This window comes from Lichenostomus cassidix, chromosome 1Aa (genome assembly GCF_008360975.1).
Source record: "Lichenostomus cassidix isolate B80296 chromosome 1Aa, HeHo_3.0, whole genome shotgun sequence".
In the NCBI taxonomy this organism is placed as follows: domain Eukaryota; kingdom Metazoa; phylum Chordata; class Aves; order Passeriformes; family Meliphagidae; genus Lichenostomus; species Lichenostomus cassidix.
The window spans coordinates 45,665,344-45,693,147 of NC_139480.1; the positions used below are offsets into that span (position 1 = coordinate 45,665,344).

The 27,804-nt window shown below is 41.2% G+C and overlaps 2 protein-coding genes and 1 long non-coding RNA gene across 8 annotated transcripts in view; 1 reads left to right on the plus strand and 2 right to left on the minus strand.

The window, feature by feature from the left end:
• The window catches only part of NUP205 (nucleoporin 205), a 46,691-nt gene extending 42,586 nt beyond the window's left edge, over positions 1–4,105 (minus strand). The window contains exons 1-2 of the mRNA XM_085047310.1: positions 3,906–4,105; positions 289–431 (exon numbers count right to left, since the gene is read on the minus strand). Of these exons, the coding sequence (XP_084903436.1) occupies positions 289–431; positions 3,906–3,933 (171 nt within the window). The 5' untranslated portion in view covers positions 3,934–4,105. The remainder of the gene's footprint in view (positions 1–288; positions 432–3,905) is intronic.
• A 5,758-nt stretch (positions 4,106–9,863) lies between these two features.
• On the minus strand, positions 9,864–20,697 carry LOC146443597 (uncharacterized). Of its 2 annotated transcripts, none has more exons than XR_014856079.1 (4): positions 20,531–20,697; positions 19,652–19,756; positions 13,551–13,765; positions 9,864–10,117 (listed from the first exon to the last, which is right to left on the minus strand). It is a non-coding gene; the product is annotated as an uncharacterized LOC146443597 (long non-coding RNA). The 2 variants fall into 2 exon arrangements; XR_014856082.1 differs by lacking the exon at positions 9,864–10,117 and adding an exon at positions 12,064–12,889.
• Positions 20,698–20,816: 119 nt separating this feature from the next.
• CNOT4 (CCR4-NOT transcription complex subunit 4) overlaps positions 20,817–27,804 on the plus strand; it is a 77,108-nt gene continuing 70,120 nt past the window's right edge. For 2 of the 5 annotated variants that reach the window (XM_085047326.1, XM_085047355.1), the window contains exon 1: positions 20,817–21,208. The gene's annotated coding sequence lies outside the window, so the exon portion shown is untranslated. Of the gene's footprint in view, positions 21,209–21,711; positions 21,855–21,916; positions 21,998–27,804 lie in introns of those variants that run through there. The other 3 variants (XM_085047329.1, XM_085047345.1, XM_085047336.1) reach the window with 3 other exon arrangements.

Sequence of the window (27,804 nt, forward strand, 5' to 3'; positions counted from 1 at the left end):
TCATCAGATACTTTTACTATTCCTTTCAAAATAGCACTCAAATAATGAGAAAAAAAATACATCATAGATAAAATTATCCTGTAAAAGACACAAAATAATATGTATTATTCGAGCTATTTGTATTCTTACAGCAGAACAAGACTGGTATAACACATCTGTGTAACGCACTGTAAAAATGTCACATGAAAAGAATGGTCAGGGTCAAAAATGGCATGTAAGACAACAATGTAAGACAGAGTAAATCATCAACTCTCCAACTCATTCCCAAAGACAACATTAGACTAGTACCGGATTTCTGAAGAGAGAGATGAAGTCAGATTTGTGCTTCTTTAAAACTTGGTCGAGGCGATGAACAGCTTCAGGCTGCCTTTTCCAAATGGCATTCATTACAGTCTGCCATATGTCTTTATATGGACCCCACAGGCTTGCAGCTAAAAGCAGAAATCAAACAATGCATTTGAAATAGAGAAAGAGAGAAAACAAATTGTTTATACACTGTTTTCAATAAGCAAACACTTTTTTAGTTTACTGTTACTCTTGGCATGTCAGTATACTGTCATACCCATCATGAAAAGTGTATTTTCCTTTCTTAAGGCACAAAAAATCCCCAAAAAACCAACAAAAACAAATAAACAAAACAAAAAACCAAAAACCCCAAACAAAAAACCAACAAAAAACCCCAACAATGATCTGATACAAAACATCATTGCATTTAGGGAGCTAAAGAACAAAAAAAGATTACGTATGCACCTAAATTCTGGTGCTGAAAGTTGTCTTACAAGGATACTTACAATACAGGTATTAGATTGGAAAAGACCTTTAAGATCATCGAGTTTAAGCATTAATCTGGCACTGTCAAGTCCACCACTAAACCATGCCCCCAGTGCCACATCAACACATCTTTTAAACCCCTCCAGGACTGTGACTCTACCACTTCTACAGAACACTCCAGAAAAGGACTACCTTCACTATTAGCTAAACAACCAATCAAATCAAAATATACAATACTCTTGCATTACAGCAGATGGCTAAAGAGAAATGATTTCAACCATTTCCAAAGATTACTACTTGAGTGAGCAAGTTCGGAAAACCAAAAAGCAGTTTAAGCAAAAGCAAGAAATTTAAATCACCTTTATCACTCCTACATTGTCAGAGATGAACCAGTGTGTACTGAGCTGGTCATCTGGAAGGGCTGTAAAATCCTGCCTCACTAATCAGACAAAAAACATTCTCTGTTGAGAGAGAAAAAACTCCTTTGATTACTCAAACTAAAATTGATAAGCCTCCCAACAATCAAAATGCAAATTTCCTAAGTTTCTAAGTACCTCTAGAATGTCAGATCAAAGACTGCCATACTTAACTGGCAATGTCTGCACACTTAAATGGTGAAGCCATTCATGCTAAGTAGCTACAAGTGAATTTACAAATGACTGAGACAACACATTTAGCAGTGCCAGTATGGCTGTATGGCTGTATCAGGGCAACCTGTAAAAAAGGGACAAAACTGCCTTTTCTGAGTATCAGTGTTAACTCATACAATGTTACCCCTGCCTAGAAATAGCTTCTACTGGATGCATCATTTCACATTCAGTTGTAACTGGCTTTCCCACAACTTCAGAATTCAGAGATTTATTTCCACTTGAAAATGTCTTTTCACTCTTACTACATTACCAAGTCCAATAAACACCAGCAGCAAACCACAGTGCCTGCCAAAAGCCACTCAATTACTTCCCTGGCCCATTTGTTTGCTCTTGTCCCCACCACATAATTGTTTTGCACCAGCCCAAACACATGTACCATAAGGCATTAGAATAAATTAAGAATCTAGCTTCTCTAACCAAAACCTAATAAAAAAAAAATTTCTTTTCAGCAGGATCACATCAACAACCCAGTTTGCTCTGCAATGGCACAAAGATGGATTATTGCAGAGACGAGAATAAGCACCTGGGATGGGAAGAGGTTGGACTTTAGCAACCATGCTGATTTTTTCCCGCTTAAGCTACTATTATTATTAGTTTTAGAAAGACTGGCCATCCTATTGGGGATAGCAAGGAAGGACATGCTGAGTTGTTTCTTTTGGCAACAACAGCAGTTGGTGCTTATGCCAGAACTTTTTGTCAAGTTACAGATTCAACCATGATATGTCTGTAGCCACAAACAATATACTATAACCTAAGGCAAAATCTTCACTAGTTCTAGTGCCACATCTCCTTTTAACTTTTTTCACCTTTCCATAAAAAAATCCTTCTTCCCCTAGTTTTCTTAATTATAAGGCTACAGACTCTCTTGCCATGTAATTTATAAAACAGTCTCATTTGAACTACTCCAATTTTCACTTCAACAAAGTTGTATTTCAAATGAAGAGTCTGCTTTATTACTGCTTTTCTGTGAGGCTACAGGGATGAAATCCATTCAGTGAGATCAAAATATCTTCTCTGTAAAATTTGTTCCTTGCTTGACAAAGCAATGGAGGTTTTAATTCGATTAACTAGAATTAATAGTGACTATTAACTGTCCCTACTGATATACAAACCCTTATTTACAAACCTTTTGGCCTATACTCAAGTGATAACTGTTTTTCACAGGGTCTCCATTCTCCTTCTATTAACCTAATGAAGTTCAGCAATAGTAAAGGCAACATGTTGCACCCAACACAGAATCACTGCACAGGCTGGGGACCAAGGAAGCTGCTAGAGAGCAGCTTTACAGAAAAACACCCAAGTGTCCTGGCAGGCAGGAAGCTGAACACCAGTCAGTAGCACACACTCATAGAAAGGCTGCCTGCAGGCTCCAAGCTGCACTAACAGCTGTAGCCAACAGATGCAGGTAAGTGATTATTTAGGCATCTCAGAGTCCTTCACTCCAGTACTGTGTCTAGTTTTGGTCTCCTCAGAGCAAGACACTGAAATAGTGAGCCAGAGAACAGGATGAATGAGAGGCTGAAAGAACTGACCTGATTCAGTCTTACAAAAAGAAGGCTAAAGAGAGACAGGAACTTTGTTTTCTCTAACTACTGAATGGCACTATACACAGAAAGCAGAGACAGAGGTACCCCAGGAGATGAGCAGCATCTGTCACAAGCTGCAATAACAAAACTTCCAATTAGCCATCGGGGGAATTGCTGTGAGTGTGGTCACACATTGGAACTGAGGTCCAGTGAGGTCACTGGGAGGATCTTCATCCCCACAAGTATTTAAAGCTCAGATAAGGCCCTGAAGCACAGGACTGAGCTTTGAGGAGGAGGAGGAAAAGCAGAAGCATTGGACCAGATGACCTAAGTTATTTTCTGATTATCTAGCGATTTATTTTGTATTAGTTTTACCGGACAAGTGCACTCTTTGTAACCCAAAACCGCTCCTTGTGACAAAGTCTGAAAGGACCATAGATAAGCCTGATGCTCCTAGTCATTAGCAACGCTCAACTGAATGAGGACCCAGCTCCACATTTCCAGACTCCGTGGGTACAGCTGAGCAAAATCCTGGATGTGTTTCTCCTGCCTCTTACAGCATTAAGAAATGAGCATAACACCGAAGTGATGCGCAAACACGTGTACTGCCACAGTCCTCTCTAACCAAGGAGGCCTTGGCTGCCTGATGTGACTCCTCGCCAGGAGCAGCGGCGGCAGCGCTGACCGCGGAGCTGCATGGCCGGGCAGCTCGGCGCGGGTACCGCCGCACGGCGGGCCGCTCTCCCACCGCCTGCCCGCACACCGCGCTCCGCAGCCCTTCCCATCCGCCCACTGGGGCCTTGCCCCGCCGCCTCCCCACGCCCGGCCTTCTCAGGGCAGCCGCCCCCGGTTCCGCGGGCCCGGAGGAGAGGCGCAGGGCCGGCGGCGGCCGAGGAGCGGGACGGCCGCGGGGAAAGGCGGAGCAGAAGCCGCAGCCCCGCGCTCAAATTGCTCTTACCCGAATTTACCGCCAACGGAGCCGCCATCTTGGAGGGAGGGAAGGAGGGAGGCGCGACAGCGGCGCCGGCGCCCGAGGAAGGCCCGGGCAAGCCCAACCCGCCGGGCTGCCGGCCGGGCGAGCTCCGGTTGCCGCCCTTTCTGGCTGCGGGACAGCGCGGTGCTGCCAATCACGAGGCTGCCGCTCCGCGCCGGCGGCTCCGGCAGCAGGGCAGCCCCGCGCTCGGGCTGCCGGGAGCTGTAGTTGCGGGGTGACGCTGCATCGTGCCGCTCCGCTGCGCGTTCCCGCCCTGCGCGCTCCCGCCCTGCGCGCTCCCGCCCTGCGCGCTCCCCTCAGGCAGCTGAGGGGAATCGAGAGTGCAGCGCTTCTGCATTCCTTCCTTCGCTCATCTGATGGATGTAAATAACGCAGCGATTCCGTGCGCTCGGTTTTGCTTTCCTCTCTCTTTTCCATGCCACACTGAAGGGAGTCTTTCCCTCCAGGCCTTGCCCTTTAAGTTGTTTTCACTGAATATGGCTAAATATCTGAATACAGACACTGCACTAGGAGATACGTTTATTAGAATATTTTAATTTGTTTTTTAACTGAAAAAAGCATTACCAGAATGCCTTCAGCTCCTCTCGTTTCTCACCGAAGCCTTAAAAAAATAGAGTCAATAAATAATTTTTGAATGTGAACTAGGGTTTACAATCTTGTATAGAGGGAAATAAACAGAAAACCCCTGCTCTAAGAGTTATCCTGTGAAGAAAACTGTGTTTAAACTCAACGTGTGTGCAAGAAAGAAAATAATTACCAGGCATGAAGAAAACAAAACGCATGTTTATACACATATATATCTGGAGCTGAGAAGCAAATACAAGTATCTTAGAAGTAGTCTGTGTCTGAAGGCAATTCACTCTTCTCTCTCTCAGTAGTAATCAACTCCCTTACAGAAATTCCCTCCTGTGTTACCTTGAGGATAAAAGCTTCCACCAAAAGTATTCATTTTTAGTTCCAATAGTTTCCCCTCTTGAACTTTATTAGAACAGTATTTCATGGTTGCAAAACCATGTCCAATGAACTAGACCCACGGGAAATTGGCAAAATAACTATCTTTGCTTCTCTAGATCTCCCCTGTAATGGGATGGCAGAAGTGGTAATAGAGCAGTGGTCCTGGGGTGACAGTGAATTGGCAAGGCAGCTGTAAGAGAAAAGAAACAGAAAGCAGAGAAACTGTTTCACAAGGGTTAGTCAGAAGAGGAGAGAGAAAAGGAAATTTTAGAAAAGAGGGGAAAAGGTCTTCAGGAACAGCTTGTCTCAGAGTTCAATAGATGAATCTGTTCTCATTAATTTGGCCTAACTTGTTGAGTTAGTCAAAGGCCCCATATTTCCTTGAGATTTACCTTTTCCTGGTCTTAGCCATGAACAGTCTAGACCTATAATGATGAGAATGATAGTGAATTGTTCATTTTATTCTAGGAAACAAAGAGTGCCCGGCAAGAGGTGAAAGTAGAGATTAAGTGAAGTTATTCCACAAGCAGCTGAGCTAAAGCAGCCCTGGTCCCTGGGCAGAGCACTCTTGTATCCTCTCCTGTGCACCCCTGCCTGCAAAGCCATAGTTCTGCTCCTATGCTGCCCATGTGCCACCCCAAGACAAATGACTGTGAAAGGTAGGTATGATAAACTTGGGGATGCAGGTGCTGATCGTCTGGCCACAGCAACTGTAATGGATAAATATCTTGAGGTTTTGCTTCAGTTTTTTCCTACCACAGTGATTCTAATTTTGATCTTTTTCCTTTATGCATTCCCTGATTTTCACAAAGTCTATGAGCCCTTCAGCCTTTGATCAGATTAGGTTGGAATTGACTCAGAAAGTGCAACAGGTTCAAAAGTTACTGAAAAAGTTTGGCATACAGTGTGATTTCCTAAGCCATGTTTCCTTAAAAAATATGAATTTTTAAAGAAGAGAGAGAAATAAGTAATTGATTGATTGATTTTTTTAAAAAGTCTTTCTCAGGCATTAAGAGCTGTCATATTTCTTTTGACATTCAGATACAGCCAGATTGCATCCACTTTTTTTTTTTTTAACTCGCTTGAAGGGAAAAATCCGTTCTAACCACTGCAGATTTAGTATTTTAAATTTCCTGGTAATTCTTTCCTCTCCTTGCCAATTGACCTAGGGTCACATAGCAACAACAACAACAACAAAAAAAAGACAGCCTGAAATAGTGGATGGCAAGGGGTAGGTCACTGGGCAGCTGAACTTCAGAAGAAAAAATACCAGATTTAGCTCCAGCTGTACAGCATTTATTATATTCTTTCTCTGTCAGCAATGTGATATTCTAATGCAAAATAGTTGTCATGTACAGCTCCTAGTATGGATGAAGTAAGAGAGTCATCTAGATACATCATACCATACATTCTGCACATATTTTTATTGGCATAACTGCATCCATCCATCCATGCTTTAATGAGCAGGGAAGTCCATGAATAGTAATTCTTGCTTATTCTTGCTTTATTTGCTGTCCTTTAATTTAGGTTCCCATTGTTTAGCCAGGATCACTGGCTGGTTTGGTAGTCTATTTTTGACAAGTCACTGTAGGGAAAGTATACCTCATTCCTCTCCCTAGCAAAAGCTCTCAGCAAGTTCTCCAATACAGATGGGTTCAGGGAGGGACACCAATGCCTTTTATCCTTAATTACTGGACAGAAATCTGTGAAGTATCAAAGGTAGGCTGACACTAAATACCTGGGATGGATATTAATTCCCCTGGATTCCAGGGAAAGGAGGTTCGGAATTGCCTGTAGGGTAGCGAATTCTGCTGGTGTGGTGAGAGACCTACATTAATTTCTACAGGTGGAAATAACTCTTAGTAATAATTAAAATGAGCTGCACAGTGGGAACCTACTCTTTGTAACTTGTAGGTGGTTTGTAATGTACTACAGGTGTAACATTCTTAATGTTTATAGTACTATATTTAGCCATTCGTAGTCAAATCATACATCGAGATACAAAGGTAACGATGATGACGATATAATTTATTCTCTTTACATGTTATTATTAGCAGGAAGAATAATTATTAGCCAAAAAAGCCAATATTGTTCAAATGCCTAAGAGGCCCTGCCTAATTTCCTACCTGTAATCTTCAGTGTGATTATGATCGCATCCTGCATGATGGAGTAAAATGAAAAAAGGCTTTTCTGCATTGCAGCTGAAACTGAAAAAGTTGCCTTGTAGAAGTGCATCTGCATAAATAGACCAGTCCTTGCATTGCACCATCCCTCCTTCCCAAAAAGTCAAAAACATTTTTGGCTACTGATTAGACCATAAAACTTCTTGGAGTTCTTCTTTTGACTGACAGTAACTCTATGCATCTCAGCTTACTGTTTTGTAAAAATGGGTGTAACATCTCACAGCAGGCCTAGAATGCCGATTGAATGGATCTTCAGCCTGGCCCCATCATCTGAACAGAGGAAAAATAATGTATTTTTGCATTCTGTTAGTTGGCAGAGTAAAAAATCCTGAATTCTCTTACTATGCCGGCTAATTTTCCTAGAAACTTCTTAGCTGGCTATAATCCTGCCTTTGCTGCAAAAAGTGTGTTTTGTACATGGAGATAGTTAGCTTGGTATCAAATCTTAGAAAAAAGTCTTGAGACTTTTCCCTGCAGCGTTTCTCAAGGAAATAACTTTGTAATTTTTCTGTCTTCCATCCTAGATATTTCTAGTATCACCATGGTATCTAAGCTCATCTGAGAAACTGTGTGAGATTGTTGCTAGCTTGTGTAAGTGGTTTATCTAGTCAAAAGCAACTACAAGCTAAATGTTCTCAAAGTTATATGAATACCTTCCTTGGGGTTAGGCAGCAGGGGGAGACGAGCTAAACAATGAACCCCTGCCTTCCTGGGTAGGTGAACACAGCTAGTGACTATAGGCATCTGACCAGAAATGAAAGCCTTGATAAACAATATCCTACTTGTCAGTTGGGTCTTTATGATCCTTGTTCAGGCTTCAGAGGTAAAATGAAAATACTGTTCTTGGCTCTGTGAGTTATTTTTTCCCTAATTCCTGCATGGAGCCCTTAAAGCTGTCTGTCTTGTTATTCTTTCTTCTCTATCCTCGAATGAAGAATAGCCTTTCTTTTTTTGTAATAATTTCTTCATTCAGCTGCTGAAGGCAATGAGGCAGTTATTAGCCCAGAAGGTAATCTGATTAGTGTAATAATGTAGCTGCAAGTAACTGACAACAAGAGGTGCAGAAAACTACAGCCAAGGAAATGCTGGAAAAACAAAGCACAAGCAAAGTGGAGATATTTGAATAGTAAATAGAAGTCTTGGCACATCAACCAATATTGACATTCATTCTTTTCAGGGATTTACATATCAGATTTAAGGATGGTTGATGTCTTTGCTAGTTGCCAGTTTCACAAATTCAGGCTTTATCCTGTAATTCACTTTGAGCACTTTCTAAAGCACATTGCATATATTCTGCAGCTGACTTATGTACTTCCTTCATTGTTTTGGGCTCCCATCAGAGGATGGATGGGCTGGAATAGGTGTAAAGCTACAAAATTTTAATCAGTTCACTTGGGCAACACTGAAGATGTGTAAAGTTGCACAAAAATCTCTGTGCTAGTAATGTAAAGCACAGGGTTTCTGTAACTAGATATAATGCATGAAAGGGGAGAGGAAATATTTTGGCAGTCAATTTAAGTTAAATTGAGATAAAACATTATTTTATATTTGCAAACTGAGTGAAATTTATATGGGAACTAGTGAGACTCAGGAAAAGGGTATCTTGCAATGCCATCTCTACTGCAATGTAAAATTGCTTCACAAATTATGCTGCCATTTAGTTAATTATATTCCCAGTGCTGTCCACTTCTTTAGGCGTCTCAGGGCACAAGACAAGAAGCATCCTGTCCACAAAAGATGTATGCAAAATATAGCTTGTGCACTTCTGATAATATGTTACAGAAACACTTTCCCTGTCCTGATGCTCTGAGATAATTTATTTGAATGAAAACCTTAAATAGGTAGCATAAGAAAGGAGGTGCATTTTGCTTCAGTCCATTTTTTTGTTTCATTTAAGTTTCCTGAGGATCAGGAAGAAATATGTTCAGGAGCAAGAATCCAAAAGACATGGACTGAGCAAATTCAATTTCTGGAACAAGCAACTGTATTAATTTGTTTTGATGTCAGAATATTTCAGTGGAAGTCAAATGCCAGTTAAAGTCTCCTCCTGCCTTATTTGCTTATGACTATTGCTGCAGAAGGATAATGAGAAGCAATATTAGCTCTTCACAGTTAATGGGGCAATTGTTGAGACCACATGTTCAATAACTCCTACCAAGGTGACATCTTAGACACTGGAGCACTAAACTATACTATGTGCTTGAATAGTCAAGGCTGGAGTTTATGGTTTATGCTCATTCAGTTGCTTGAGTGCTTAAGAGTAGAATAGTGAAAAACCTGTATCTTATGAACAGTTTCTGAGCTGCTTGGCACATATAACTCTCCTACCTTTCTTCTAGATGGTGCCAGACAGTCAAAATTCATTTCCCTCATCATTCAAGAACATTCCTATTCTAAATCAAAGAAAGCTAAATCTGTGTCTTTGAAATGTCTCTATAAAACACCTCGTCAGCTAATCCAAACTCTCAGATAAAATGAGACCTAACCAATGAAGAAAACAAAATTCTCAGAATTAATTGTGTGTCTGTAGACATCCAGCATGGTGCAATGATAATCCTTTAAGTCTTTCTGCAAGCTAGGACAACTACTATTGTAGATTAACTTTGGTGGAGTTATGATGAAGCATACTTAGGAGAATAGTCCACTTGACAGTTAATAACCTAGTGAAAGCGTGCTTACAACAAGTACTGATTTGAAGAACAGAAATTCAAAAAAGTCAAGACATACATTCAGCATTATGGTTGATATCTGAACAAAGGGGCTCTTTAAGAAGATAGCAGTAAGTTATTATTAAAATCTCAGGTTATCGTTACATCTTGTTCTATCTCTTTACAAACAACAATCCATATTTGCTTGAAAATAACATTCAGAGTGCATCACTCAGCTGCGTCCCTAGGCATCTGCCTGCTAACAATATAGTTTTGTTTTTCTTATGCATCACTCTGAGTCTTGTTTAATGTGCAGTCTGTCTGCAGAAACACATAGTTATGGTGAGGTCCAGCCCAGGAGAAGCTTGAGGTACTGACTCATTCTGACACACTGAGGGAAAGGTTTGCTTGCAGGTATATTTAGACTATAACTACACAAGGACATTAAGCCATGAGAAACCCCTAAAAATTAGGTGGCCTTAGTTTTAATGAGGACTTGATTATGCCTTTTGGGGGTCTTAGTTTGACATTGTTTTATATTGGTATGGTAAATGTGTTTCAAAGTGTGCTTTCCCAGAACTTCTCAGAAATTCTAGTGTCAGTTTTGAGGTGAGATCCGAAGAGTATTATAGGGAAGATTGATGCCTCCCTTTCACTGGAGAAGTTCAGCTTCCTTGTTCATGTTGTGAGAGACTTGCTAAATTCTTCCCTCCCAGCTTAATAACCAACTGCTACCTCCCATAAAGGTTGGAGGGGTCTTTGGCCTTCTATGCTCTCAGGCTCTTGTTAGTGACACTTCATTTTGTGAAAATAATTAAACTCTCACCAGATATGCAACTGGAACCTGCCAGGGAATGGGGCAGAGAAAATCCCACCATTCAAAAGGCTAATCTGACCTATAATCTGACCTATATAATAATATAATTTATGTATTAACTACTTTGGAGAGTGCTTGAAAGCCTGAGCTGTATGTGAAAGCAAACCACCAGCTCTGTCAACCTGACCAGCTATAACCTTTTTTCTTTACAGATATTCCAAACCTAGGCAATCCATATTCATGGAGTGGATATTTTTTTCTGATCCCAGCAAGAACAAAGTCATGTTTTTATTTTGATTGATCACAGCTATTCTTTCAATACTTTGGTTTGTTTACCTATTCAGATAAATGAGTGAGTCCTGTAGCCCCAGTGCTCTCAATAAACTAATTTCTTTCTTAAAGTTGTGTCTTTTCTCTCTATTCAAGGCTCCATGAAATAATAATCCCACTCCAAGTCTTGCCTCACACAAACTTTCATGGATAGCATAAGGAAAGGACTTTTTGAGAAGATAGATTAACAGCCTGCTTAATTTCTAGCAATCTTGTCTGTAAACAGCTTACCTCCTCTCTAAATACTGTGCAAACACAAACTTGGACAATATTAAGGGGATAGTTCTTAATTGCTGGTATTTAAAATCGAGGGGAAGAATACAGTGTAGAACAGTAAGCACACACTCAGCTACAGTATCACCCAGGGCAGTGTATGTTATTCTCCTGACGCTTCTCTGCCTACATCCCACTTTCTCATCCAAATCATGGCTGAGGTCAGCCATAGCTTAGTAAGAAGATCTTCAGTTTCAGCATGGCTGCCATTGCTAGAACCAATTGACAAGGACTGCTGTGGCAGGACAGGAGTAATCACCTCTTTGGTAATCTTTTGTCACACGCTGTGACATGACCAAAGTGCTGAAGCTCAGCCTTTTCCCAATAGGGCACACCTTGCAGGTAATTGTGCTGTCAGTCTGCTCCATGGCAGTCATCAGCCCTCTGCAGACTGAGACATGCAGACCTCCTGTAAGGAGGACATACCACGCTCTAAACTTTAAAACTCCATATAAGATGAAGATGAGCCATGAAAAACTAATTTCACTGTATTTATCATCTTAATTCCACAGTTATCTGAGAGGAAAGGTACCAATTAAAGGTGAATGCTGTACCATAGCTAAGTTTTCTTAAGGAAGTGCACTGCTCAGAATATTAGACAAGCACATTTTACAGCTTTGATGGTTCAGTCATGTCAACAAATAGAAAGCAATGCCTAATAAAACTCAATTAGGCCACCTGATCCTCCTTTTTATAGGAGTACAACAAAACTATGGTTATTCTTTCAGCAGTTTGCTTGTTTTGAGACCTGAGCTTGTTTTTTTTTTGGCCATGAAAGTATATGTAACTCAAAAAATAGATAGTGTACCTTTTAAATTATTTTAAAATAAAATCCATAGTGGCATTTTCACTTAAATGACTAAATTTAAATCAACTTGAATTTTAATGAGATCTTGAAGATGAAAAATTAACTCCCTTGTCTTTACGAAGATCTCAGCTGAGACAACTTACTGTTTACCTGTCCTAAGGTGAGAACGTATGACTTCACTCTAGTAGGGAAGGTCTGAGAGTGTTCCCTCTGATTTCTGTGCCTTTGAAGTAGGCCTGAGATGAGTCAAGACATATACAGCTCAGAAGAATGAGGAAAGGTATCTATTACACAGAAGGAAGTCCAGTGCCTAAGTTCCTATCTGCACAGAGGAGGAGTGAAGAAGCAAGCAACCAGCAACTCACTTCTCTCTTGTCCCTGATTTTGGCAGTCTTTTTACACAAATGGGAAGTAGTTGGCTACCCACCTAATTTTAATGCTCTTACTCTGCTGCATCCACTCTGGAGAGTGAATGAATGGGTTGCCTCTGAAGGACAATTAGGATTGTCCACATGTATATGGCAGACCCTACTGTTAGGCATCACCTTGCGCATCTTACTCTGTGGTACATTCCCTACCCTATTCTCTCAAGAGATTCTTCATTACCTTCTACTCTGTTTAGGCACAGCTTTACCCTTAAGCCTTTTCCAAATTTATTCCAACAGAATACACCTGTGAGATTAAGCATGGAAGCATCTGGATACATTTGATAGAAACTGGTGAGTGTCCACCTTTTTTTTTTGCATCATAATATTGTACATAGTGTTTTCCACAGTGTAGGTCTAATATTCAGCATAGAACTCCTAAGTGGAAACTTGCAGAATGAAACTGTCTTTCAGAGAAGATGAGTTTCCTTGACCTCAGAAGAAGTTGCAAGTGCTCAGTTGCTTTGGAAATCAGGCTACTTTCATGGGATCCCATGCAAATATAAACACCTAAAAGTTTTAAATTTTGTGGCTTTTAGATGTTACACTGGTTTGTATGCTAGTCAGGAGAAATACTGCTAGGCATGAACTAAAACCACACAAAACACTGAGCATATCCTACCTTCTTCCCATGTCAATCTGACAACAGTGCAGTGTGTTTTAAGGCCCAGCATACAAGTTTCCATAAAACAAATTATAGGCACTTCAGGCAAGCATGACACAGTACACTATCAGTGGAAATGTTTGGGACACATCTGTTCTGAAGCTTTCCATGCAAAAATTAATTTTGGTTTTCCAAGTATGAGACCAACACAAAGAAAATAAGGAAAACAAAATGAAAGTAAGTTAAAATAAAAAACAGCACCTGATTTATATGCTTTAGCAAAATATGACACCTACCAGAGGCTGACCGGCTACAGTTTAAAATAACCTATTTAAGAAGAGGCAATTTATCATTCCTTAAAACCCCAAAAATACTTCATTATTAGGAGTAAAACAAACAGGATCTACCCAGAGCTTTAATTCCATGTCTGGCCTGTTAGCAGGAAATTCTCGTATTAGTACACTGATGTACCAATAGTTTTTAAATGTTGTATAGGAAAACAAAGTACAATTTTAAAATTCATATGGAAGAATAAAACAAAGTATATTAAAATAGAAAAGTACCTACCATTCTTTAGGTGTCTTGGTTAATCTACAAAATATGGTCAGGATACCACCTTGGTCTCTGCTCCCCCTGGATATGTTCCTGATCTTTAGTGGCTCTTGGCCTGATCCCGTCATGGTGCAGAATGCCCAAGGGAGGATGGAGCAGAAGGGGAAAGAGGGCAGAGCAGCACAAGGCACAGAGCCCAACCTTCACTCTGTCAGCATGTCAAGCACAGCCTAAGAAGAGGAAATGTTAACTATCAGAATATAAAAGCCAAATTTCTCTGCACAACAAGCGAATCTATGTCATACATAGATTCCAGTTATGTCTCAGAGTGCTGCCTGTATGCACACCTGATCTTATTATTCTGGGATCTCTCATTTGTCATCATTACAGTTGGTTTCCTGGAGCTCCTTAAGGAACATATTCATATTGCTGATTAATAGATACTTTGACTTTCCTACTTAATCTATTATTTTGCCTATCTAACCTATCTAATTTCTGGTTTGTCTCCCTATCAGCTTTATTTATATAGCATAAAATTAGCAGCAATAGCTCACATTCCTTTTGGCAAAAGAAAATATATCTGTCTGGAAAATTGCAAGGTTGCAGCTGGAGCTTGGCTGGTGCAATATATTGACAAGTGTCAAAGTTCATGCCAACCCTTTAATGCAACGTCATATTTTCTTGACAGGTAAGCTCCTGTCACACCTGGCTTATGCAGAACACGAGTTCCAACACAACAAAAAAAACCAGTGGAAATTCTTGTAATGGACAGTTCCTGTTTATACAGCAGCCATGGAATCAATATGCAGGATAAAGTATTGCATTTTCTCAAGTCATGCATTTTTTATTTCATCTCAGCAAATCCCATACGGCTGAGACGTTTTTGTAAGAATGTGAGCAATTTTGAGCTCTGTGGAAAATGCTGAGTGCTGTTGGATGAAGGCAGAGAAGGGCAGAAGAGAAAAAATACATCCCTTTGAATGCACTAATATAGAAGGCAATTAAGGAATATGACAATAATGAGCAATCACTCTGTCTTGTAATGTATGTTTTGCTTTAAAGAGCAGGTGATGACTCTCTGAAAACAATAATAAGTAACATAATGAAGTCCTGTCTACACGGGAATGTTACTTCAAATATTTCAGATTAGTTGGCTTGAGCATATTCGTAATGACTGTTTTAAAGTGGCTTGGCTTTCTTTTTTTGCATGAATGAAACCCAGGTTCACCAGCCCTCAGCTATGAGCTGCATCCAGTTTATGAGAGGATTCTGCCCATTTTTGAATGATTTTCCCTCATTGTATAATGTGATGAGGTTTATTTGCTGTCTGGCCCCTGAGTGCCCTCTTCTGTTACAAAATCGTCTGGATCAAGTATGTTATCACTCTTGTTGAATGCTGATGGCTTCCTTTGCAATTCCAGTATATGTGTGTTTCCTCACATTCATTTTTTTTTTTTGAGCAGCACCTCTTTCCCTCTCTTGATATTGTCTCATGGGTTGTATTAGCACATCCAGCCCCAGCTCTATGGCACTGCCTCAAATATCAGTATTTGTGACTGATATTTGCATCTCTGATGCAATAGAGAGACATTCCTGAGGAATGGACCAGTGCCACCATAAGACAAAATGATGCTGGCTTTTCTACAAGAATTGAAGGGATGTGAACAGGAAATCCAGGACTTCTACCTGGCCAGAACAGGATAAGCTGAAAGATTTATCCCTGGGAAGTCACTGCTAAACCCCACTATTGTAATGGACCCAGATGACTTACCTTGTCTGTTAATGATGTCACTTCAAATATGGAGTTGTAGAGCTAATTTTTTTTCAAACCACTACAATGAAATACAAAGACTGAAGTTACACAAAGGCTGTTTGAAATCCAGATAAATGGTTAGCCTGAAAATGCTGCTGAGGGAGGTACTCTGTAGCTCTGCATCTCTAGCTACGTGGTATCTGGATGCCATCACTGGCAGGGGAAAATGAGCTGTAAGAACCATGAGCCTCTTTCCATCTGTTTGATGCCACCTTCTCTACTGTGGTCATTGTGGTGCTCCACAAACAAGAACTCAGTCTTGTGTCCCCACCTGCATTGGCTCACTGCTACTCTTCCTGCCATTCAAATAAAGCAGCAGCACCCCATGAGTTAAAAGGAATACAGCTTGCAGGGCAGGCGTATTTATTGCAACAGCAAATGCAGAAATAAAAAGCAAGAGCAGATATACTTTGGCTTATAATTTGTTCAGCATTCTTTAGCTCCTTTCACATTCTATGAGATGAATTACCAAAATTAAACATTTCAAAATGCTGAGATTATAAAACACTTGTAATCAAACCTTTAGCAATATAAAATTCTTGGATTCAGGCCAATTGCTCTACAGTCTGTTCCATTCTAGTGCACATGATGCTGACCTATGGGTGTTACAGGAGATCTTAGGACAAAAACTGTGCTCAATTTTTACTATGCACAGAGCAAAGCAATCCAGCCCTCTTTCTGTAAGGTTTCTGATCTACATGGTCTCTCTCACTTCTGCAGCTGAATATATTTCAGTACCCTTCTATGTAATGCTGCACATCTTTCTGATTTATCCATTTCCTTTTTGGGTAAGACATTTTCCAGCTCTTGGACAGATTCCTCAAGGTAACATTGCTACAGAGATGCAAATAGAACTATAAACTTGTGTCCTGTTACTATTCAGTAGCAGGATACTATCTCTCTCATTAGTCCAGCATCTTCTTCCCTCCTTCCCATTCTAAGACCAGAACAGGATTTCTACCAAAAGGATATTTAGAGAGAGAGGCTTCTTATTTTCTACACACTACAGGGTTCCCTGAGAACAACCACTTCCTAGGGAAGCTCAAACTGGAAAAACAGATGGAAATGACATTCCAGAATTGATTAAAAAAATATGCAACCTATGATCATCGACACTGAGTTCAGTGCAGAAATAACAAATAATTGCAATTTATCTCTGACAACAAAGGCAACATTATGATGAAGAACTTTAGGCTAACAAGTTGCTTGATGCATAAAAAATATTTCAAAAAGAAAAAGGAGGATAGGAAAGAGAAATTCAACGATTCTGTGAATGGATTTCAATGCAGGAGCCAGAAGGCAGAAGAAGAGCTGGAAGGATGCTTATGACAACTTGTGTTAACTTGGACATGCTTTTCTAGATCCAGAGGAGCTCGAAACAAGGGGAAAAAATATGCAGGAAGATTTGCTGTACATTGTGCAAAAAACCCCAGTCCTCTGAAGAATATTAGTGTGTTATACCACTACTTGAAGTGCACTCTGAGGTTAACGAATAGTGGGAGCTTCCTGGAGGTCCCAACTACATCCTTTACAGAAAACAGGAGCGATTTCTGCTTTCATTTGCGAAGATAGGTGCACTTAGCAGATAAGGTGGGCTGTGCCAGAGTTATGCTGAATAAGCAAAGATTGTAATGAAAGAAATTGGCTTAAGCATCCCATTGAAGTTCTCATTTTCCCCTAATAATTTAAAAACATTAATAAAGATACATCTCTCTCATATCTTTGGCTATCATACTTTCATTTTTTCACCACTCTATTCTCTTATTTAAGAAAGAGCAGGACAAATCACTCAGCCTGTTTCCCTGAGCAGCATGGACACCTCCTTCTCCTCTCATGGATTTCCAACAAGACATAGTGAACATCTGCCACTTGCAGCAAATATTGATCAGAATGTTTGTAAGGCTCCTCCACCTGCCCCTATTTCCCAACAAAGCCCTTCATTATTATTCTACAGTTAGTCAGAACAGTCACGCATTTCCTTTCCCCAATGCATTTGCCAAGTAGAAAGCATCATTAGTCAGAGAAGCAGAAAGATGTCTGGACCTCCTAGAGTGACAAAATGAGTGGACACATCAATAACATCCATTGCAGTCTGCAGAGCAATGTTCCAGTAAATAAGGCCGAATTTCTAAAAAATTGGTTATCAACCATCGTATATCATTCTATATTAATATCTGTGAACTTTCTGTAGCAATCCATGAGGCTTTGCAGAAGCTTGAGAAAAATAATTTTTTTCTATTTATGAACCCCAACTTTCAGTCTGAAATACAGGCCCACACATGCAGCCACTGCTGCCAGCACAACTTGGGATCATGAGCTTTACAAATCTGGAAGTATTTTCTCAGTACCAGCACAGAGAAATACACATGGGATAAATATTTCCAGCACAATCTGGTAGACTGTTATCAATTTCACTAAGCAGCAAATCCACATGTAGAGGTGCTGCCTTATTGGTTTTTTGTTGCTGATTATTCAGACTACAGCCTGTATAGATGCTTTGCAACTTTTACCAGCACAGTTACTCTTTATCCCAACCAGGCATGGGAATTACTCAATCTCCATTCCTTCCTTTTCTGCCAGTATCAGTACACCACCATCATGTCTCTTTCTAGTCCATTCTCAGGATGCTCCATTGTTTCCTCCAAACAGGTTGGCAGCCATTTGAAATGGTGGTGGCTTAACACTGGAGGAATCCTGGAAATAGCTTGGTTTCACACCAATCTAGCAGAGTCCTAGTAGTTTCCCATATTTGTTCCTAAGACAGTGACTATGGATCATTACCCAAGAAAACAATTTCCCCATACACAGTGTGAATCAATTTGTATGCAACAAATCTCAGGGAACTGGGGGTTGAACCACAATATATCGATCACATGGGGAGACATTTTTACTCTAGCTAGTACACCCTGGTTATTTCCAAGAAAATGTACTCAAAAAGCTTTTCTTTATAGATATGGAGATGATTTCTTAGAAACAATCCTGCTGAATTATCAGACCCATTCAAAACAAATGAAAACCAAAGATTTCCAAAAGTAAGTAAGGTGTCAAAATGTGGTTGAGTAACCTTATGAAAGCAATTACAATTACTTAAAAGTAAGAAAATAATTAATTTAAGGACATCTTAAAATTTTTAAATGGCCACAGGATGGCCTAGTGAATTATTCCTACCAGATTAAAGGAGAGGTGGAAGCAAGGCTACCTTTGGTAACATCAGCCAGAGTAGTCTTCAGCCATGTACATTTTTTTCCTACATTATTATTATTGGATGCTGCTGAAATTTGTGTTCATGCAGGTCTCAGCAAAGTGATTTAGACAGACTTTTACTAAGGGAAAAAGTCCTTAATACTGAATTAAAAGAAATCACCGAATTCACTTAATACTAATGGCCTCAACTCTGACTCAAAATTGCTGCTTTTAGTTATATTATTTGTAACCCTTCTTTCCAAGTCAGAGTACTCACTTCTATTCAACAGGAAATGTTGTTGGGTATTAGGTGAGTCAACAATTACATTACTTATATAAGTTCATTACATAATGGGTACTTCTGGAACCTAATGGTTTATTTATCAGTTGGGAAGAAAATGTGAAAATCATAAAATTTTTGAGAAATACATTGTTATAGGCATATGTTCACCTGAATTTGATTAATATATACTAGCTAATTACTTTTACATTAATATATTGAATATATGTTACAGTCTAAGATATATTCATAGAAACACAGAATTTCTCACATATATAGGTGTTTATATTCCATTCTATGTTTTGTTTTCAGAATAACATTGCATTTGAGTTCACATATCAAGACCATTACTGAGAACAGCATTTCTTTTTATGCAGACCTTTTTGCAAGAAGTAGTAAAGTTAATTTATAGAGCTTTCCTGGGGTGGAGGTACATATATCAGTCTAAAATTTAATATGCACAAGGTAACATTAACTTGTTTTAAGAAGAAGATAAGCTATGTCAACACAAGTTCCACTGTTAGTAGAACAAGCATATTGTACAAGGCTGTACTAGTATAACACTTCAAACTAAGAAACAAAAGTAAAGAAGAAAAAATCCATGCCACTAAATGTAATAGTTGTGCCAGTGCATTTGGTGATGAACACCTCTCTTTCCTATCAATTGCTGAAATAGGTAAAATTCTCAGGTGAATACTGTCATGACAAATGTAGTAATAGTTTGTGCAGTGGAGATAATTGATAATTAAACATACAGGATGAGGCTGTCTGTCTGGAGAGCTAAGGATGCTGCGGCAGAACCACAAGAAAGCTATAAAGGCAATGAGTAAAAGCACTCACTCTTGTCTGTTAGCTGAGGCGATGAAATCCTTTGTGCAGCATCAGGGATCACAGGAAAAGAGAGGGATATGGTTGCACTTTGAAAAGGTCCAAAGCCCGGGGTGTCTGTGTCAGAAAGAGGAGACAGAAACAATATAATTTCTGACAAGAAAAAACCAACCTTTTGGGCACGGGAGAGATCCTCTTCAGATTTTTCAAAGTTGTTTCTGTCAAAATTACTTACAGCCCGTATGTGTGAAAACTGAATTTTCCTGGATTTTGTAAGTGAATAGAAAAAACACAAGCATGCACCTTTTCCTGTGCATCACAAGCACATTGGCTTGTGTTCCAAATAGGGAATAGACTTTGGAAAAAAACAATAATAATAGCGACGAAAGTCTGTTCAGCAAAGGGACATCACCATGTGAATGAATGCCGGCTGCCGTGGGAAATCCCTAGCCGGGCTCAGAGAGGCTTGGCGAGACAGGACCGCAGCGGCCCCGGGACAGGCGGGGAGTGGGAAAAAACCAACTCAAAACCCCCCCAAACAACAAAAAATCCGAAACAAACCAACAAAAAGCGGGGCGGAGGGACGGGCGCAGCTCCCTGGCACAGTCCCGCTCTCCCCAGGCGTGAGGGGAAGGAAGGACGCGCCGCCAGCCGCAGCCTCCAGCCCGGGCGAGCCGCCCCGACAGCCGGGGCAGGTGTTTTGGGAGAGCACAGCGCATCCCATCGCATCCCATCGTATCCCATCGTATCCCATCCCATCCCCTGACAGTAAAGCGAACAACCGCCACAGTCCGACGGGGCGGCACACGGGATCGCTTCGACCTGGAAAGGAGAAAAATCCCCACAGCAACACCAGTGAGAAGAAAAAAAAGTGTTTTTAAAGAAATCAACCCAGTGCTTGGAAACCCCGCAGACTAATGTCCAGCAACAGGTGGCTGGAGTTGCAGCGGGTCTGTGGACGGGGACTGCCCGGAGCGGGGCGGTGGGGCGGCCCTGGCCGGAGGAGAGCTTGGGGTTCCCGGCCTCACGGAAGGCGACCGCGCTCCGGCCGGCGCTGCCAGCGCCTCCGCCTCCTCCCGCGCTGCCCGCGCCGCCGCCACCGCCTACAAGTCCCGTCATGCCCCGCGCCGTCGCAGCCGCTGCCGTCGCGCCCCGTCCCCCCGCCCGCGCCGTTCCCCGCCCACTGCCGGCAGCGCACGCGCAGCGGGGGCGGCGTCCGGGGCAAGTCTCCCAATGTAAGATGGTGGCCGGGCTGGCAGCGGAGCGCCCCGAGCTCGGAGATCGCCCGTTCCTCGCGTAAAGGTCGTCGGAGCAGCCGCCCGAGCGCCCGGCCGACCGCCGCCGCACGTCCCGCCCCAGGAGCGCCGCTGCGGGTTTCTCCCCTCCGCTTCTCTCTCTCTTTCCTCGCCGCCTCTCTCCTTCCCTCCCCACCCTTCTCCTCCTTTTCCCCTCGCCTCCCTCCCCGCACGCTCACTCACCCACCCGCCCGGCCGCCCCCGCCGCGCCGGGCAGCCCGAGAGGAAGAGCCGCGCACACGCACCGCGGGCCGGGCAGGCAGGAGGAAGGCGGGTGAGTGCGAGCTGAAGGCCGGGCCGGGGAGGGAAGGAGGGAGGGAGGGAAGGAGAGACGAGGAGGAGGCGGGGGGGAGCCGGGCCGCTCTGACTACGAGAGCGCCGAGGCTTCGCCGGGACGGCGCAGGCCGCAGCCCACCCGCCGGTGCAGCCCCGGCGACGGGGAGACGCGCCGGGCCGCTGCCGTGCGCCGAGGGCACCGGGCCGGGAGGGGAGGGCGCGGGGGCGAGCGGGCGGCTCCTCCTCCCCGGGGGGCGCCGGGGAAGGGGCTCGCTCCCTGCTGCTGCCCGGAGGAGGCTCTATTTATTTCCTCCTGGCCCCCCCGGCGCGGGGAAGCCCGTGGGCCGGGCCGGGCCACCGGCCGGGGTGGCGGAGGGACGGTGGCCCGGAACCGCTCGCCTCTGCCAGGGCAGGCCGGCGCGGCCGGGAGCGGGCATCGCGGCGTGATTCACTTAGAATTTGCGTGGAAATTTCCTCTCTCCCCTTCCTCCTCTTCCCCGGAGCCAGGCTCCATTTCTTCTTGTGATATGCACTTTTTTCCTGAGGGAGAGGCAAACAGATGGTGAATGGCAGCCTCTTAATTTTGGTGTTATTTTGGACAGTCCGTGCAACCTCCTGAGATTTGTCTGTCAGTAAAATAACCGGTACGTAACTTTCTGTCTCCTCCTTGCAAAATCCTAGAAGCTTTTTCCATTTTGTGTATTAGCAGAAGCAAATGACAAGGCTGTGTAGGAGTGCTCATCTTACTTCCAGCGGTGGTCCTACAGCTCTACCTGCCCGTTTAAAAGTGAGCTGCCGGTGCCTTCGTATGTACAGTACAGGGGAGGGAAAATACACTAGATAATTACCTTAAAATGCTTTGTTACTATACCAGAAAGGATTTAATTGTCCATGGCTTGTATGCTTCTGTCAGTGTGGTAATACCAAATATGTCATTCATAGGAGAAGTAATTCTCTGCAGAGCATATGTTAATGTAAGCAAAACCTATCAGCTAGTTAAAGTTGGGGAAACTCTAGACCTGCAGATGTTGGCTAACTCCTGTCCAAAAGTTTTAGAAGTTAATGTTGGCCAGTCACATGTTTACTGAGGCTGTACAGGTTTCTAACTCACTGTGTTTTAACTGTCTGTATTTTGTTTTAGTTTTGAAATGTCTTGACTTGAACAGCCCTGTACTTTGACTTCATATTCATGTAAACATGGTGTCTGGCGCTAACAGAAGAGCACTCATACTGAAAGATGAATATGTAGAAGAATGAAATTGTTTTTCTAGCCCCTTTCACTGCTTAAAAAGGAAAGGGAGAAAATAAAATACAAGCTTATTAAGAGCAGCAAATAAAACAGCTGTTTGACTCAAGAGGGTGAATTAGTTTCAGATGGCCTACAAACAGTCAAATATACTGCTAGTTTCTTAGCATCTCTGTAATAATGTGGTCTAGGATTCAGCTGTGCTGCACCTTTGGCTTTTGGAATTCTGTGATAGCATTTCCATTTCATAAGACGAATGTGTACAAGTGTTTAGAAATGCTTGGCAGTTGAACTTGGCTGAATTGCAAACTAAGTTCATTTTAGGGGAAAAGGTTGTTTTGGAAAGGGGGAATACAATGATAAAATTATGTCTTCTTTTCACTTGTGTGTTTCTTCAGGTGCCTCTTTATTAGCTTTTAAAATTATGACTGTTGGAGGATCCTAACAGCTTTTCTCTTTACAGAGAAAAGGTGGTGAGTGTCTGTCAGGAATAGTGCTCTACTAGTTTCTTGGTACCTCAGAAAGTTTCAGAACATCCTTAGAGTGCCCACTAAATAAAAGGCTTGGATTAAAAAAGCTGGTGAGAAAGTATACACAAGTATGTGGCTTTTTTATTTAATTAAAAATAATACTTATGTACAAATACTCTTTGTGAGTTAAATGTTTCGAAATTGCTCTGACCAAGATCCTAAGTATGGGCCCTTAAGGCTTAACTCTGGTAACTATTTCTCAAAATCTCACCTGCCTCTCTGAAATAAATGAGATCATTTCAAATAGACCGCTCTGTAAGCAGAGGTAACTGTTAAGTGGCTGATCACAGATTGCATCTTGGCCCTTGGTTGCTCTGGTAAGATGAGGCTGATCTAAAGGCCTTAACACGTGCTGAAAGGAAATTACTTGCTCAGCAAGACTGCTAGGGTCAAGGGTTCCTAAACTTTCACATGGTGAATAGTGTCTTAGGTTGTATAAACCACCTCTTGTCCCACTTGCAGTTGTGCAGTATTGCTGAGATAGCTTGAGTAAGTTTGTACGTGAAAGACTGCATAACTTACCTTGCTTCAACATCCTGAATGCTTTTTCTCTTGAAAGATGTTCATGCTTGCTTTATTTTTTTGCAGTGTGTGTCTTTCTACCTGCTTACTTCCCTTTTTATTGGATGGAAACAGTGTGAGGAGCTACAGCTTTATGATTAAATAGAGCCCCCATCCCTCTGGGCCCTCATCTTGAAATGGAGAATGGTCTAAGAATTTATTCCTTTAGGAGATTGGTTAACATTTGTTAACGTTTTAACAATTGTAAACACTTTCCAGACTTGGAAAATTCAGTATAACAGCAAATGGTTTGGTATGGCTTGAGCTGCTGCTCAGACTTTCTCCTTCTTCCTGTAAGTAAATTGGGAGGGCAATACAAGTGTTTCTCAGGAAATATGAGTGTAAGCTCTGTAAGAAAAAGCATGTATGCATTTCAGTTAGGTGCATGTTTTTATCAAACTGCAGGTTTTTTCTGTCATACCAGAAACTTTGTTATGCTTGGTTTTGTCAAATGGCATTTTTCTTGTATGAGTTTGTAAAAGGAATCTTTATCATTTCCTTATTTCAGAAGTGTATCCAAGATTATACAAATTTAGTGAGATTCAGAATACATGATTTGACTTCTGGTTGGCTGTTATTAGGCTGGCTGCATCAGCTCAAAGGGAAAGAATTAGTACTATGTGGAAATCACCAGTTTAAACACTAAGATCAATAAGTTTTGTGGTGATATGTTCTATTTTCTTTCCTTCCACTTGGCTGTTCTAGGGGCATGACAACTCCAAGGTATTTCTTGTAGAAGTCTATCATTATTTAAATGGAACTTGCAAGTATTTTCTAAACACATATGTACGGAATAAGGTATTCATAAATCACATGCATGTGCTCTAACAACCTGAGGAAGCTGGCATCCAAAGCTGTAAGGACAAATACAGGCTAAGGGAATGACACTTCTCATCCTTTCCTGTGTATCTTGACAGCCATGTACAGTATTTCTATTCTGGAGCAGAATATGCCAGTGTTCATTTCATAATGATTAATCAATCATTTGTGTATTTTAAAGGTATTTCATCTGTTGCTAGTTTTCAAATTGGGGAAAGATAGGTCGGGGTCAGCATAAGGGGAATTTTTTTTATCCTTTAGTCACCGATTTAGAAGTAAAGGTGGATGCAGGGATCAAGCAAACATTGTATTGAACTTGGTGGAAAGGGAGCTTGGATTTTTGCTAAGGCTTGTTTTCTGATCAATGCTGTCTGATTTGAATCTGGTTCTGTTTTCTTGCAAGGGAAGAAGGGAACGCTTCATCTGACTGTGAGTAGCTTTCTAACATACTGTTATCCCAGGATCTGTTTCTTCTATCTCACTGTTGTCTTGAGAGGAATAGATGCCTAATATGAAGTGGGTTTCAGTTGACTACAAAATCTGATGTAAAGTATTTGTACTTCTGTATATGTTGGTTGTGAGATGGAGGATCCCTTGTTGTAGTGCAGGTTCTTGGACCGTCCCTTTCTGGGCTTTGACTATTTTACTTTTCACAGCTTAGCAGCTTTTCATTGCTGGAGGGGAATATTGCAATATTTTGTATTTGATTGCAAGAATCACTTATTAGCACTAGATATTTGGAGTAGTGTTTTTGTGTTGTTGGGGTTTGGTGGCTTTTGTTCTCCTTTTTCAAAACAAATTAAGTGGAAGAAACTGCAAAAATGGCAGCACACTTCTGTCTTCACTACTAACTTCTAATGAATTCTTAAAATTTGGAACAGAATCACGTGAGCTTTGTAGGAATGGCCAGAAAATGTGACAGATATGTTTACTGTGATTTTCAAGTAGTGCTTCACCCCAGGTTTTACTTTGGCTCATTTTTAGGCCTTTTTTGTGGCAGAGTGCTTGTTTCAGACTACTGAGGTCTAATCTTTTCCTTGCTTAACAGAAAGGGCATTTATTTTTCCCAGTGTGGATGTTCTTAAATGTTTTCTTCCATGTAAGATTTGATACGCAAGAGTAGTAACTAAAAGGGTAGCAATCTTACTCATTATAGGATAAAATACACTGCATAGGAACAATTTTCCAGGTTAATTTGTTTTGGGAACACAGAATTCGACAGATGAGATTTATTTGAAAGCAGGCTTCATGTTATATTTTGGTTTAAAGTTTCTTTCGCCAGTATAGATTTAACATGGATTCTGTTTGGATAGTGTATCTTAATTTTAAATTGCCAAGATCCGTGAGCTAAGACACCTTAAGTGTGAAATACTGTACTTGCAGGTGGAGTAGTTCTTTTATTTCTAAACCTGTCTCTTGCATGTTACAGTAAGTTGCTGTCTTAAAAAAAATACAATTTGAGTGCAGGACTGGGAGGAAGTAATTAAATTATATTTATATGTGTGTTGGAACTGCCAACCTGGGGGAGTTTGTGATAGAAGTTTTGATGAAGGTTATGTCCCAGATAGGTAAGCATGTGATAGCTGTTCAGAGTTTTTGTGTTCTGTTTCTGTTTTCTATTACTGCTTAGAAATGTAGAAAAACCAGGATAGGGAAGAGCTACCTTTTTTTCTTTCTCTGTCTTCTCTCCAGATATAATGAATGAAGATAGATATGTGTAGCTATAGCTGTGCCTGTCAGTTAGAGACCTAAAGCTTCTCTGTGATCTGTAGATGTTACCTTGGGCTGTTGGACGTTGCAAAAATAGAAACTATTCCCTGTCTTTGAATAGTTCCTGCTTCATTGCATGTGACTTTTTTTTTAATTGAATGAAATCTAGAATTAGTCTTCAGGATCTCATTCATAAAATGCATCCCCTGAGAGCTCTTAAACTAGCATAAACTAAAAGGCCAAAACTTGCTAGGTCAAAATTAGTGTTTATAGGTCAGCATGCCCAATAGTTAATTTGAATGCATTTCCTTCAATCAGTGTGAACTGTAGGGGCCCCTAAACTCCTGAAGTTACGTTAAACACACTGGTCTGAATGAGAGAGGCCCAGTAGCATTAATCCAATTTGTCTAGTGACTTAATCTTACTGCCATTTATCATGTAACTGCTGCTCCTCTGAAGGAGCCTTCATGCATGTGTTTCTTGATCGTTTTGCAAGTTGAATCCCTTTTCCTAAGAAGGTAGTCTTTCCTTTTATGAAACACCATCCTAGGTTAAGGGTCAAGAATTTATAACTGAGGAACCGCATTATCAAAGTTAGAGCTTCTTCCCATCTTTGTAAGCTCCTTTGCTAATCCTTTCATTTAGTAAAGCATATATTTAACATATTAATGTTGTGGTTTCGTAGTTAGTGGCAAACTGTTTCTAGAACATAGGTGGTAAGTCTGAAACCAGATGATGATTGCTGGTTTTCCTTTACATAACTGTTAGCGTACATTAAAAATACGGAAGAACAGCTGGGATGTTTAAGGAAATAGCAGCTCTTATACTCATCAAGCTATCTTCTGCACATGGATAGTGTCATCATCTGACTGAATTACAATTTCATTTGAGTCTTGAATAGTAGTTGTAATTGTAAGCATGCATAAAGGTAGGTCCATTCTCATGTCTTCAGGAGTGTAATGGCTTCCTCCTCTAATTGAGTCCTTTTAGAGCCATTGATTTCTTAAACTTGTTGCTCATGGTCTCATTCTGATTTAACTTGAGGCTTGTGATCCCCTGGGGGTGGGACAGGAGCATACCTTGTATGAGAACTATTCCTCTGGTTACTACTGTATAAATACATAGCATAGTGAAACTTGGTGAGAGCCAGGTGTGTTGTGTGACCACGACTGACAGTCTTCAGAAAACACGATACCTTGAGCACAAACTGCTGAGGATTGGTTCTGTAGTATCTTTTTATGGGAGACCAGCTGTTTGCTTTTGACTTCAGTGACCAAAAAGAGAACGCTATACAGCCGTCTTTATAAGGAAGACTGCAGTGGCACATGGCTCTTTTTTGGAGCATAGTTGCACAGAATATAGTCAAATGAAAAGTCAGAAACCAGGCACTTTTGAAGTAAAATGGTTATTCTGTCTCTGCTCATAATTAACACCAGCTATCATGAGGTTGTTTTTTTTTTTTTTAAATTGGTTGCACATATATATTGACCAGAGGTGAGCAAAATTTGTTTCCAAACAAATCTAATTTGGTGTAATGAGGTGAGAGGGAGGGACAGGTTCCTTTTGGCATTTGCTGTGCTGTAGTCATCCACTCTTAATAAATGAGCCACTTACTACCAGCTGCTGTTTCTGTTATATTCAGTGTGTGTCATCTCTGAAAGCATGGTGAAGGTAACTTCTATAGAGGTGCAGTGCACTATCTTTCCACTGTACCATTTTTTCCTGAGA